Here is a 13299-nt window from a genome sequence, read left to right on the forward strand (position 1 = left end):
TTGGTATTGATGATGATGGTGGTGAAAATTACAATAACTTGCCCAGTCCCTACATTCTGATTTGTTTTTATATTTTTCCATGATACCTTTCCTTTAGATTGTTTATAGTAAATCAAGCATTTTGACCTCTTCTGTTAAAAAAAAACAAAAAACATGAATATATTGAATTAGAAAAAATCTCCAAAGCCAGTATTAAAATTGAATATTATTTATTGACCGGGGACCAAAACTTCTACTTATTTGATCTCTGTGGATAAAAGAAAATTTTGTTTTGTGTTTATTAACAGAGGTGGCTCAAATTGTGTTGATTTTTTTTAATATTACTAACAGTCTCCCAAACTTGGAGGGAAGAAAAGTGTTTTCTTCTCCTGCTTGTGACCAGAGTTTTTAGATACTGGTGGATGGGAATGCTGTATTGTAGCTTATGCATCTGAGTTAAAAGGGAATATCGCTAAATGTTAGAATTAAAGAACAGAATTTGTCTATGTTTGTTTTTCAGTGTGTGGAAAGGTCTAATACCCCAAAGGCCTTAAGAAGCCCAAATAAGAATTGTTTTTGCTGTATATCTTAGCCAAGCTAGCGATAGTACACTGATTCTGATATTCATGATAAGTATACTTTGGTCATCTGCTGAGCTTTCTCAAATAGTACCATAAGGTTGAGATTTCTAAGTTTTGTTGAACCTGTAGGTTTTTTAAAATTACCAGTGGATTGCTTGTCATGAAATTTAGTGCACTCATTTTTAAATTAATTATAATAACTCATCTAGTCTCAGCATGAAGGTTAATTAATTTTAGTTAATCTATGACAATTTAGACCTACCAGGGCACAAGGGACATGGGCCCACCCTCCTGTCGGTTCGCCACCTGCAGGAGATGCCGTAGGGGTCGGGTGCAGTGTGCACTGAGTGGCGACCCGGGGCAGAGACCCTGGCGGACCAGTCCCCATCTACCAAGACTAACGACTCTCTGGTGGTAAAGAAGCCTGAGCTAGTGTGAAAGGTTGAGAGGTACCAACTAGATATATTCGGGCTCACCTCAATGCATGGCTTGGGCTCCAGAACCAGTCTCTTGGAAAACGTCTGGACTGTCTAACTCTGGAGTTGCCCTTGGTGAGAGACGGCAGGCTGGGTGGGTATCTTAATATCCCATCTGGTTGCTGCCTGTACATTGGAGTTTTTGGATGAGAGGGTCTGTTCCCTGTGCCTTTGGATCGGGGAACGGGTCCTGACTATTGTCTGTGCCTACGCACTGAACGACAGTTCAGAGTACCCGACATTCCTGTAGGAGCTTGATTGGGAGGAACGGCCTGCCAGATCTGAACCCAACCAGTGTTCTCTTACTGAACTTATGTGTAAACCACAGTCTGTCCATAGCAAAAACCATGTTCAAACATAAGGGTGTCTATAAGTGCATGTGGCACCACGACACCCTAGGCAGCAGGTCGATGATCAATTATTTAATCGTATCTTCAGATCTGCAGCCATATGTTCTGGACACCTCGGTGAAGAGAGGCACTGAGCTGTCAACTGATTACCACCTGGCGGGGAGTTGGATCAGGTATTGGGGGAGGATGCTGGACAGACATGGGGTGCCTAAACATATAGTGAGGGTGCGCCTGGCACAGGCCCCCGTCCGCGAGCTCTTCAACTCCCTTGACAGCATTGCTTAGACAGCATTTCGAGGTAGACTGGGGACATTGAGTCAGAATGAACCATTTTCAATGCCTCCATTGCTGAAGCAGCTGCACCAATGCGGGCGCAAGGTGGTTGGTGCCTGTCATGGTGGTAACCCCCAAACTAGATGGTTGACACTGGAGGTGAAGGGAACCGTCAGGCTGAAGAAGGAGTCCTATTGTGCTTGGTTAGCCTGTGGGACTTCTGAGGCAGTCGATAGGTACTGACAGGCCAAGCGGAATGTGGCTAAAGCAAAAACTTGGGTGTGTGTAAAGAAGCCATTGAAAAAGAATTTTGGACAAATCATACTCCCTTCAAAATCAACTTGGTAGTTTGTTGCTAATATATATTTATATTTGTTTAGCATCAGAAGGGATCAAATGCATTTTGTTTTATCCAACAAATGTAGCAAATGTACAAAGGTAAATGACAGTCCTCTTCTGAGTTTTTGTTTGTTGCTAATTATTAGCATACTAACATGCTAACATAAAATTAACTGAAGAAGCGAGATATCAGAATATTGTCATGCCAACATTACTGTTTAGCTCAGAATGCCACACAGCTACAAACAGGATTTTCTAAATGAAAGTATGTTTATATATTTTTTATTGGAGGGCAAAGGACATGCCAGGTGTTGAAAACCTCTCCTGTTAGTCTTCTTATCTCTTGAATTTTGAACATGGCATGGTAGTGATTATTATATAGAAAATACGTAAGTTTGTCTTCATGCTTAACTTTGGCAATATTTCCCTTTTAACTCTCATTCTGCATTGCACTGAATAGATACACAGCAACTTACCCATTTAATAATCAAAATATCTGCTCTCTCTGCTTTCCCCTCATCTCTCTTCTGAATCCATTTTGTATGCACTGGACTTCGGACTCTGAATGTACATATGATTGTGTGTCCTTGTTCGTAGATATGTTTGATTCTATGCCTGAGCAAAGCCCTACCACTGAATCCAAAGCTGCTACCACTCCTAGCGTAGACCTTTTTGGTGCAGGTACAGGAGTTGATATCCATTTCTCTGTGTATGGAACCTCTTCATCTCCTCTGGTTTCTATATGTCCACTCCTCTGTCAGCTGTTCTTTTCCCTCACCTCTTGGTTTGTCCCCCCATAGTGGTATGTGACAACTGTGCATGCATCCCACTCGTCAATTACCGGATAATCGTTGTGGCTGCTTTCTTTCTATGCTTTATCTTTCTACCTGCCACGCTAATGCTTTTTTTTTGCTCCCCAACCTCCATGGTTTTCTTCTTTCTTGTATTCTGCCTCTTGCTTGCGTTGGTAAATTAGACCTTCCTGCTGTTTCACGCGGGCCCTCTCCTTTGCCCGAGCCGGCTCCGGCTGGAGACATTGTGACGGGTGAGTCAAGCTGCTTTACCTTTACTGCATCACTGTTTCCCTTCCTTTTTTATGAGGGGTGCAGCCAGACAAGTTTTTGCATGGTACTCGGGTCTGCATGCACATGCAGACCAGACCTCTACTTCCAAAGGATGCACGCTTCAAGGATGTGGATACACAGTTAAGATGCAGGGATGCTTGCTTCCTCCTTCTGCTTCTTCTTCTCTGCATGTCTGCTTTAGTCTTTTTAGAACAGGCAGGAAAAAAAAAACCCTACATGAGCAGAGGAGTCTGTCACTGGAACTGAAGCAGTGATTAATAAAACTGATTTCATTAAATCTCTTTTTCTATCTCTTCTGTCCAGATTCGTTTTCATCTCCTGCTCCTACCCCTGCCGCTGCCCCGGCTCCTGCTTCTGTTCCTGCGGCAGGGACCTCATCTCCACCTAAAGCAGAGCCAGAGCCTGTCATTGACCTGTTGGGTACTGTATATACAACACCAACTGAAAGATATATAAGATTTGCGAGAGATTTGTTAGAGTTGTAGAGTTTGTTAGAGTTAATAAAGTGTAAACCCACTTTATTAATGTCTCAAATACACTCACATTCGGTAAGCATCAGTGTCCTGATACCATAAAGCATATGTAGGCTCACTCAATAGATGTTTATTAAGTACTGACTTGACATCCCATACTGGTATATCACTTCTACAATAAAATGTGACATATAATTGATGTTGATGTACTTTGTGCCTCATATTATTTGACTTTTCCGTATCTTTCTTTTGTTTGTTTGTTTTTTGTGGGTTTGTTTTGTTTTGGGGGTTTTTACTGGGGGAGGGGGGGCGGTATCCTAGAACAATTATTTCTCTATGTCAGGGGTGGGGAACTCCAGGCCTCAAGGGCCGGTGTCCTGCAGGTTTTAGATGTGTTCTTGAACCAACACAGATGTTTTCATTGTATTTTCTGTTTAAACAATTCTTGGATGGATTGCCTTAAAATCTGATTTAATTTAACCTTTTTTGTTCACACTTTTTCTTTTTCTTTTATAAAGATAATTTTGTGTCCTACCCACCCCTTCATCGTGTCTCATTTTGTGTACCAGGGCTGACCTCTCACCCCTTTCTACCCTCCATGCTGCCTTGTGGATAACTGGATGCTCCCGTAGACTCTTTCGGGGGCCCTGTGGAGGAAACGCAGAGTTCTGCTCCTGTAGGACTTGAAGACGACCTGCTGGGAGGTGAGCCTCTTCTAGTTGTCACCCTTTGGAGTTCCATCACAGTGTTTCATGCGAATCAAAAGACTGAATGGACAGAAAATTTTAAATAAGTTGTGCTGAAAAGTCTTTTAAAAACTTTTCATTTTGGCAAATGGTTGATTGGAGAGTCTTACGCTGATTAAGATGTCGTCAATAAAGTAATGACTTGGCAGCTCTAGTTGAATTAATTGCACAGCTGTTCCAGAGTGACTTAGGACTCATTTGGAATATGTCTTTCCCCCACGAGCTCCCAATGACATCATGGCTATGTCTTGCCCATCTCATTTAGATCTTTATTGAATAGTTGATGAACCTACTGGGAGGTGCAGTTGTGCATTAGCTACATTGAAACTACAAAACCTTTAGAAGTAGATGATCATACCCAGACACTTGGCAAGCATTTATTTGGCTCTCTGTATGTTACTGTAAAAAGAAAACTGTGCAGATCTGGCCCAGTAAATGTTTCAGTGCATTATAGAAATAGTCAATTTAAGTGAAAGTCCTGCTTTCAGAACCGTCATAATAAGACTAATGCACAGTGTATTGGCAGCATACACTGTTATAACTCATCAACCCCAACCCTTCAACATTACACAGTTTATTCTCTTCTTTCAGCTGTTAAATACTGCTGAATGCCTTTATAACTGAAACATCTAAAAATAAATTTTGTCAGGTAACTGTAGAAGAAACAAGGCATTTATTTAAATCATTATCAGCATCAGTTCAATCTTCTCAAGACACTTTACATCAGAAGGTAAAGATCTACCATAATAGTGAGAGATATATCCCTATGACCAAGCACTTGGCTATAGCAGGGAGGAAAGCTTCCTTTTTTAACAGGAAGAGCCCTCCACCAGAACCAGGCTCAGGGAGGGGAAATCATCTCCTGCGACCAGATGTTGGGATTAGTGTAAAAAGGAGACCGTTCATGGAAAGTCCACTAGCAGCCTGAGGCCAGCAGCAAAACTAAGGGATGGTTCAGGGTTTCCTGATTCAGCGTCAACTCCAAGTTTTATGAAACAGGGAAGTTGGAAGTCTGATCTTTAAAGTAGACTGGTATCTGCCTTCTGAACCATAAACTAATAGCTTGTTCCACAGGAGAGGAATCTGATAGTTGAAGGCTTTGTCTCCCATTGTACATTTGGAAACTGTGAATGACAAGTCAGCCTTCAGTCTGACAGCAAAGTGCTCTGTTGGGACAATATGATACTATGAATTCTAAAGATATGTTGGAGCATGAATATTTTATCTGTTTTCCTTTCGGAGGGATGATCTGTTCCTGTTTATTTCATTGTGCTGATGCAGTACTCGGTATGATTCTACAGTCCTGTTGTTTATATCCTTCAGGACTAATGTCCCCCACCCTCACCCCTGCTGCTGCCCCATCTCTGGCTCCAGCCCTGGCTCCAGCTCTGGTGCAGAATGACCTCCTGGAGACGGGTTTTGATGCCTTGGGCGCGCTTCCTTCGCCAGCTCCACCAGTACCTGCTGTAGTGGCAGCAGTACCAATAGTGCCAGCTCCAGCAGCAGCAGCAGAACCTCCATCCACCACATCAGCACCCTCTGGTGGCTTTGATGCTTCAAGTAAGTGGATGTTATGTTGCTTCATTTTAGTGATTGATGTTATTGTCTTGTGAGTTGAGAGAATTTTATGAAATATTTTGTTGATATTTGCACAGGTCTTGCTTGATGTGCATTAATCTGTTTGCTTTATTAAAGCCGAGCGCTCTTAACAGCTGACCTAGTTATTGTTACCTGCTGACAGCTTGATTTCTGCATGAATGAGACACTGACGTGCTGGGGTCACAGTCTGACGTAAAACTCTTGTTCCTGCTGACTGCTTTATTCCTCAGCACCGCTGCTTCTTTTGCACTGGTCTTTCTCTCTTAGTCTCCTCTATTTTACTTCTTTAACTTTCACAAATGCTGTGCTTTCTTCACCTCCCCACTCACCCCTCCACTCTCCCTTCTTTCTATTTTCTTGCTTTCTTTCTGTGTTTCTCCTCTGCTTTACACATCTTGTTCCCTCATCACCCTCCTTCCACTCTGCTGGGTCATTGCTTGCTTCTTCTAATCTGTAACTGGTGAGTTAAACCCTGCGGTGGATAACAGCATGCCCTTTGGACAACTCTCCCTTACTGTTTTCTTTACCAAAGCTGTTCCCAAGTTGCATGTTGTCTCCTGCATGAGACACAACTTGTTGCTTACCCTTAATGCATCTACGTTTCCCTTCAGTCTTTTGGATTTTAGCCTCTTGGAGTAACCACATGCCATCAAGGCTTCAGCGACACCTTTCAAACCTTCCTTTTTTTAAAGCATTACTCTGATGAAACCTAATAGATTGGCATCGTATGATTAAACCTACTGCAAGCATTAGTCAAACACTAAAGGTTATGGTCTACTTCCTGCAGTTACAGTTAATTCAGATCCACTACAGACTAAAGAAGATTAATGGTTCCATCTGTAAGATGTTTATATTTTGCAGTATGGCTCTGTTTTAGGACTTCCCCACCCTTTCACACACATACAGGGAAAGCTAGAGGCAGGGAGATCAGTAGAAAGTGGAAAAGAGGAGCTAGGTGGAGGCAGATTGCAAAGTGACTTGCAGATGGGTAGCCTCTTTGGGCAGGCTATACCAGCTTAAAGGTACAGTCCATCATTTTTTGATTTTATTTAATTTAAAAAAAATGTACTCATAAATATATATTAATTTGTTTGCAACTACATTTTCCAACAACTTGATGCGTTCTCATAAACTTAGAATTAATACATTAAAAATACACTGGAGCAGATGGTGGTTTGTCGAAGGATGTTATGTATGTGGCAAGACTGGCCATAGAGATGAGAACTCATAGGTGTTCATGTGTTGCAGAGGCAAATTTAATTTGTTTCTGAACCTTCACACTTGAGATATGAAGGATAGTACACATGGGGTTTTTTTTTTCATCAGAGAAGGGGTATCCTGGGGGACTTCCGGTAATGGCGTTTACTGAGTAGATGTGTTTTAGGTCCGCTCTGCTACACGGTTCAGTATTTACCTTGCGAACCTACCTCTATGAGATTTTGAATCCCAGTTTTGGATGTCTCTTGCCATTGTCGACTACCCATGATCCAAAGAATGTCAAAGGGTAAACAAGAGAAGGGGTCTCCTTTACCAAAGAAGTGAAAACTCAAGAGACACGCCTCTAAAACATGCAAAAACAGCAGATTAGGAATGTGGCTTTCCCGTCTCTGGACAGCTGAGAACAAGCCAGCTAAACAGCAACTGCAGATGGTTAAGCTAACATTGAACCAGCTAATGTTAGGTCAGAGTATCAACTGTTTACCTCTCTGATAAACAGTTGGATGACCCTGTCCCATTGCATGAGAGTTTATTTACTAAATGTCTGAGTCCAGCAATGTTAGATACACTTCAAAGAAAGTTTCACTAACATTGGCTAATAGCAGCTAACAGCTGCTAACACTGGCTAACAGCAGCTAACAAAGGCTAACACCAGTGCTTAAAAACAGGAAAGTTCAGGATATCCTCAGCAACTCACCTCAGTATTGTTGACATCAGACAGAAGTGTGCTTCCCTGTTATCGACTTGTACTTTCACAAAATTTCAGAGCATGGTATATGAGATATTACAAAGAATTTGTAGCCGAACAATCAGCTGAAGAGGACTGGCATTTCTTGAGCAGATGTTATGCCCAATTTTTGCCAAAGCTGTTACTGCTGCTTGCCTGCTTATACACTGTGAAGCTGTTAATAAAATTAAAATTGATCATTTGTACATGCATATATACCGCAACAAACAGCCAACTTGTAACAATACAGTGCTTCTGTAATTGTTAGTTGGAATTAAACCAGCTGGCCTTGATGACACCTGGTTTAGAACATGTCCTCCAGATGTTGCTGGTTTTTAAGTTCTGAGATGTGACAATCTTAACTGGTTGAGCAGCTGACCAAGGGAGTTCAATTGGTGCAGTTTTGCCCTTTTCAGTGCTCAAATGTATTACCAGACATTGTGCATGTGATACACAACTGAATACTTATGCTGTCACAGCCAGATTGTCCCACTCATCATACTTTCTGCTCTGTGTTCATTAACGTAGGGATTGACAGGTTTGTAATCTGTGTTGTTTTATCCCACCTTCCCACCATCAAGTGTTTGATGGATTAGGTGACTTGCTGATGCCTAGTGTAACGCCCCAGAGCACTGGGGGCAGCACTACTGGAAGCACTGCAGGAAGCATGGGAACTCCTGTTGCAGTGGGGGGTATTGCAGCCGCTCCATCTGCCACCCCTCCTGCTACCAAAACCATTGTAGGAGATCTGGACACATCGCTGGCCAACCTGGTTGGAGGTAAACTGTAGCTTTTCCTGTATGGAGTTCTATTATTTGTCTTCTTACATAGAAAGGTAACTCATTCTTCCTTCTTTTTCCTGTTTAGACCTTGGAGTAAAGAAAAAGTAAGTGTGTGAATTCTATAAAATGAGTTAATCATTAGATTTGCAAACCCTTTCTTTATGATCACTCATTATATGAAGCTCATTTGGTCCAAACAGACAGAGATTGAAGTGACATTAATTGCATATATCTTGACTTGTATCCTACATTTAAACTCCTTTAGGGACTCACAGAGTGAGAAGAAGCTGACAGGAGGCGCAAACTGGATGCCACAGGTAGCCCCCACAAGCTGGGCTACACCGGGAGCCCCCATGGTAGGAAACAGCATTCATTCCTTCAAGATCAGAATATGCTTTATACGAAAAGTAGCCTTTCTGAAAACTAAGTTTAGAAGTGTGCATTTGTACTGCCACGGGCTTATCAATAACTACATTTCCTTTAATCTGTACTTTCATTTAAGCTGGACAGTAAAAACAGGTCACTTAGGCAGCCACTGTGCAGACACTTCCTGAACCAAGATGTGTTATTGTGACCTGTTCACCTGTTTGTTCTCTTTAGACTGGTTCCACCCCTGGAGCTCCTGGGGTGCCAGGAGCAGCTCCCCCTGGTGCAGCCATGGTGCCACCAATGAGTGCACAGCCTGGCTTTGGCATGGTAAGCTTCATTTAATTTATAACTAATCTTTTCTGAGTATTGTAGAGAGTAGAGATGGACCGATCCGATATTAAGTATCGGTATCGGTCCGATACTGACCTAAATTACTGGATCGGATATCGGCGAGAAATTAAAAAATGTAATCCGATCCATTAAATATCAAAAAAGCACCTCACAAAACTTGCGACACGACGTAACTCGGCTTGTAACCGTAGCACGTCAAAGCAGTGTGCTCACGTGATAGAGCGGCTGTGTTTATTTGTAGCCTCGCTAGCAATCCAGCATTTCATCTCCGAGGAAGTTATCCCAGAGAGAAGTAAAGCAAGTGTGTAAGTTCATCTCTGAATGTTTGTAAAGCGTACCTACGTTAAGCTTAACAACCGATATATGGAGCCTCTTCTCTCTCCCTCTCTTGCTGCTACTTCAATCGTGAAACTGCTTAATGATCAGCTGATCGGCTTTTCTGTCGCGAGTCCGTCTCTCTTCTTTGTTTTTGGCCCACTTTGCACCAGAAAGAGGAAACCAGTGGCTGAACAACAGCAGCACGTTTAACCTTGATAAGCTGTTGTTAGAATTTATTTAATATTACTTTCTACACCAGAATCCTTTTCTACGTAGCTGACGGCTGGTAACTGTGCAGGGGCGGATCTAGCAAAGTTTAGCCAGGGGGGCCGATAGGGCATTAACAGGGAAAAGGGGGCACAAAGACATACTTATCTCTCTTATTCTCATTTAAAATGTCTAGCTTTTAATAAATAATTATCTGAATCTTACACCCAAAGTTTTAATCTGATGTAAAATGTATAGAAGTCCATTACTGTATATAGTAACTGTTAAGTCTAATATACCCTAGTAAGCTATAGTACTTTTTCCTTTGGGAAAGTACCATCTGTGCAGTCTGCAATTCTGTAGAAGAAAGATGTTGAATATATTTAATTATTCTTGAAAAATAATTTATTTCTGTGCATTTTTTTCACACTGCATCAAATTAAAGTTGATTACGTCGATTAAGCATCATGAGGTGGAGGGTGGGGGTGGTTCCCTTTTTTTTTTTTTTGCTGGGAGTTTGCAACCCTATTAGTTAGGTTGCTTAATATTTCTGCTAAGTACTCTTTAAAATACCAGAATAGGGAGGATGGAGTAGGTTTAAGTTTATTAGATTGATCAGTATTGCTGAACTATGAAATATTTTGGGTGCAGTGTATTTTTTACATACAGGTATAACAGAATAGCTTTAGTGTTGTTTATTTAAACTTGAGTATGAACTTATACAAAATGCAGCAAGATATAAAAAAAAACAGTTTTATTGAATAAAAAACACACTATATCGGATTAATATCGGTATAGGCAGATATCCAAATTTATGATATCGGTATCGGTATCGGACATAAAAAAGTGGTATCGTGCCATCTCTAGTAGAGAGCTTCTAAACTAAGAAAAGTTTTTTTTTCTTTATGCTTAACTTTATGTTTAACCGACTGAATGAATATTTTTGAAAACAGACATCCAAAAACTACACCCCTTTGAGCTGCTTTTCTATCTTATTGCATTTTTGGGGAATTGGGGAATTGTATCGCTCCAAGACTGAGGTCCTTCCCTTATCTTGCCAGCCTCCTGCAGCAGGGCCTGGAGCTCCTATGATGCAGCCAATGATGGGACAGCCCATGATGAGACCTCCCTTCACTGGGGTGGCCGGAGTTGCACCCGGAGCCGCTGCACCAGGAGCACCGGTAACACATCACAGTCTTTCCCTCAAAATTAGGCTTTATTTTCGCATGCTTGTTTAAGTGTGAAACTCAGGATAGCTAAATGAAATAAAGAGCCGCTACAACAGCAACTTGACCAGTCTGCCCATATGGAAACGTTAGGTGAGAAGGGCTAAAGATAGCTGGTTAGCAGGGGCTAAACTTTTAAAAACACATCGATTGGGTTGTCTGACAGTAAATTAATTGTGCCGTGATCTGTGCATATATATGTATATTTATACTGGCTTTTATGTATCGATTCAATTCAATTCAATTTTATTTATATAGCGCCAAATCACAACAAAAGTCGCCTCAAGGCGCTTTATATTGTACAGTAGATAGCACAATATTAAATACAGAGAAAAACCCAACAATCATATCATATGACCCCCTATGAGCAAGCACTTTGGCGACAGTGGGAAGGAAAAACTCCCTTTTAACAGGAAGAAACCTCCGGCAGAACCAGGCTCAGGGAGGGGCGGCCATCTGCTGCGACCGGTTGGGGTGAAAGAAGGAAAACAGGATAAAGACATGCTGTGGAAGAGAGACAGAGATTAATAACAGATATGATTCGATGCAGAGAGGTCTATTAACACATAGTGAGTGAGAAGGTGACTGGAAAGGAAAAACTCGATGCATCATGGGAATCCCCGGCAGCCTACGTCTATTGCAGCATAACTAAGGGAGGATTCAGGGTCACCTGGTCCAGCCCTAACTATATACTTTAGCAAAAAGGAAAGTTTTAAGCCTAATCTTGAAAGTAGAGATAGTGTCTGTCTCCCGAATCCAAACTGGAAGCTGGTTCCACAGAAGAGGGGCCTGAAAACTGAAGGCTCTCCCTCCCATTCTACTTTTAAATACCCTAGGGACAACAAGTAGGCCTGCAGAGCGAGAGCGAAGTGCTCTAATAGGGTGATATGGTACTACAAGGTCATTAAGATAAGATGGGGCCTGATTATTTAAGACCTTGTAAGTGAGGAGCAGGATTTTGAATTCAATTCTGGATTTAACAGGAAGCCAATGAAGGGAAGCCAAAACAGGAGAAATATGCTCTCTCTTCCTAGTCCCTGTCAGTACTCTTGCTGCAGCATTTTGGATTAGCTGAAGACTTTTCAGCGAGTTTTTAGGACATCCTGATAATAAAGAATTACAGTAGTCCAGCCTGGAAGTAATGAAGGCATGAACTAGTTTTTCAGCATCACTCTGAGACAGGATATTTCTAATTTTAGAGATGTTGCGCAAATGGAAGAAAGCAGTCTTACATATTTGTTTAATATGTGCCTTGAAGGACATGTCCTGGTCAAAAATGACTCCAAGGTTCCTCACAGCATTACTGGAGGCCAAGGTAATGCCATCCAGAGTAAGAATCTGGTTAGATACCATATTTCTAAGATTTTCAGGGCCGAGTACAATAACCTCAGTTTTATCTGAATTAAGAAGCAGAAAGTTAGCGGCCATCCAGGTCTTTATGTCTTTAAGACATTCCTGCAGTTTAACTAATTGGTGTGTGTTACCTGGCTTCATGGATAGATAGAGCTGCGTATCATCTGCATAGCAGTGAAAATTTATGCTATGTCTTCTAATGATGCTGCCTAGGGGAAGCATGTATAATGTAAATAGAATTGGTCCTAGCACTGAACCCTGAAGAACACCATAATAGACCTTAGTGTGTGAAGAGGACTCTTCATTTACTTGAACAAATTGGAGTCTGTTAGATAGATATGATACAAACCACTGCAGCACAGTACCTGTAATACCTACAGCATGTTCCAATCGCTCTAATAGGATATTATGATCAACAGTATCGAACGCTGCACTAAGGTCTAGCAGGACAAGCACAGAGATGAGTCCACTGTCAGAGGCCATAAGAAGATCATTTGTAACCTTCACTAAAGCTGTTTCTGTGCTGTGATGAGCTCTGAAACCTGACTGAAACTCTTCAAATAAGCCATTCCTCTGCAGATGATCTGTTAGCTGTTTGACAACTACTCTTTCAAGGATTTTTGATATGAAAGGAAGGTTGGAGATTGGCCTGTAATTAGCTAAGACAGCTGGGTCTAGAGATGGCTTTTTAAGTAAGGGTTTAACTACAGCCACCTTGAAGGCCTGTGGTACATAGCCAATTATTAGAGATAGGTTGATTATATTTAAGATTGAAGAATTAATTAATGGCAGGACTTCTTTAAGCAGTGTTGTAGGAATGGGGTCTAAAAGACACGTTGATGGTTTG

The 13299-nt window shown here is 41.6% G+C and overlaps 1 protein-coding gene across 1 annotated transcript in view; it reads left to right on the forward strand.

Annotated features, from left to right (window-relative positions):
- The window catches only part of snap91a (synaptosome associated protein 91a), a 57217-nt gene that overhangs the window by 39628 nt on the left and 4290 nt on the right, over window positions 1–13299 (forward strand). The window contains exons 17-26 of the mRNA XM_063487417.1: window positions 2596–2679; window positions 2975–3043; window positions 3387–3503; window positions 4189–4260; window positions 5626–5862; window positions 8428–8625; window positions 8714–8732; window positions 8894–8984; window positions 9229–9324; window positions 10935–11054. Coding sequence (XP_063343487.1) covers window positions 2596–2679; window positions 2975–3043; window positions 3387–3503; window positions 4189–4260; window positions 5626–5862; window positions 8428–8625; window positions 8714–8732; window positions 8894–8984; window positions 9229–9324; window positions 10935–11054 — 1103 coding nt within the window. The remainder of the gene's footprint in view (window positions 1–2595; window positions 2680–2974; window positions 3044–3386; window positions 3504–4188; window positions 4261–5625; window positions 5863–8427; window positions 8626–8713; window positions 8733–8893; window positions 8985–9228; window positions 9325–10934; window positions 11055–13299) is intronic.

Source organism: Pelmatolapia mariae, linkage group LG10_11 (assembly GCF_036321145.2).
Source record: "Pelmatolapia mariae isolate MD_Pm_ZW linkage group LG10_11, Pm_UMD_F_2, whole genome shotgun sequence".
Taxonomy (NCBI): Eukaryota; Metazoa; Chordata; class Actinopteri; order Cichliformes; family Cichlidae; genus Pelmatolapia; species Pelmatolapia mariae.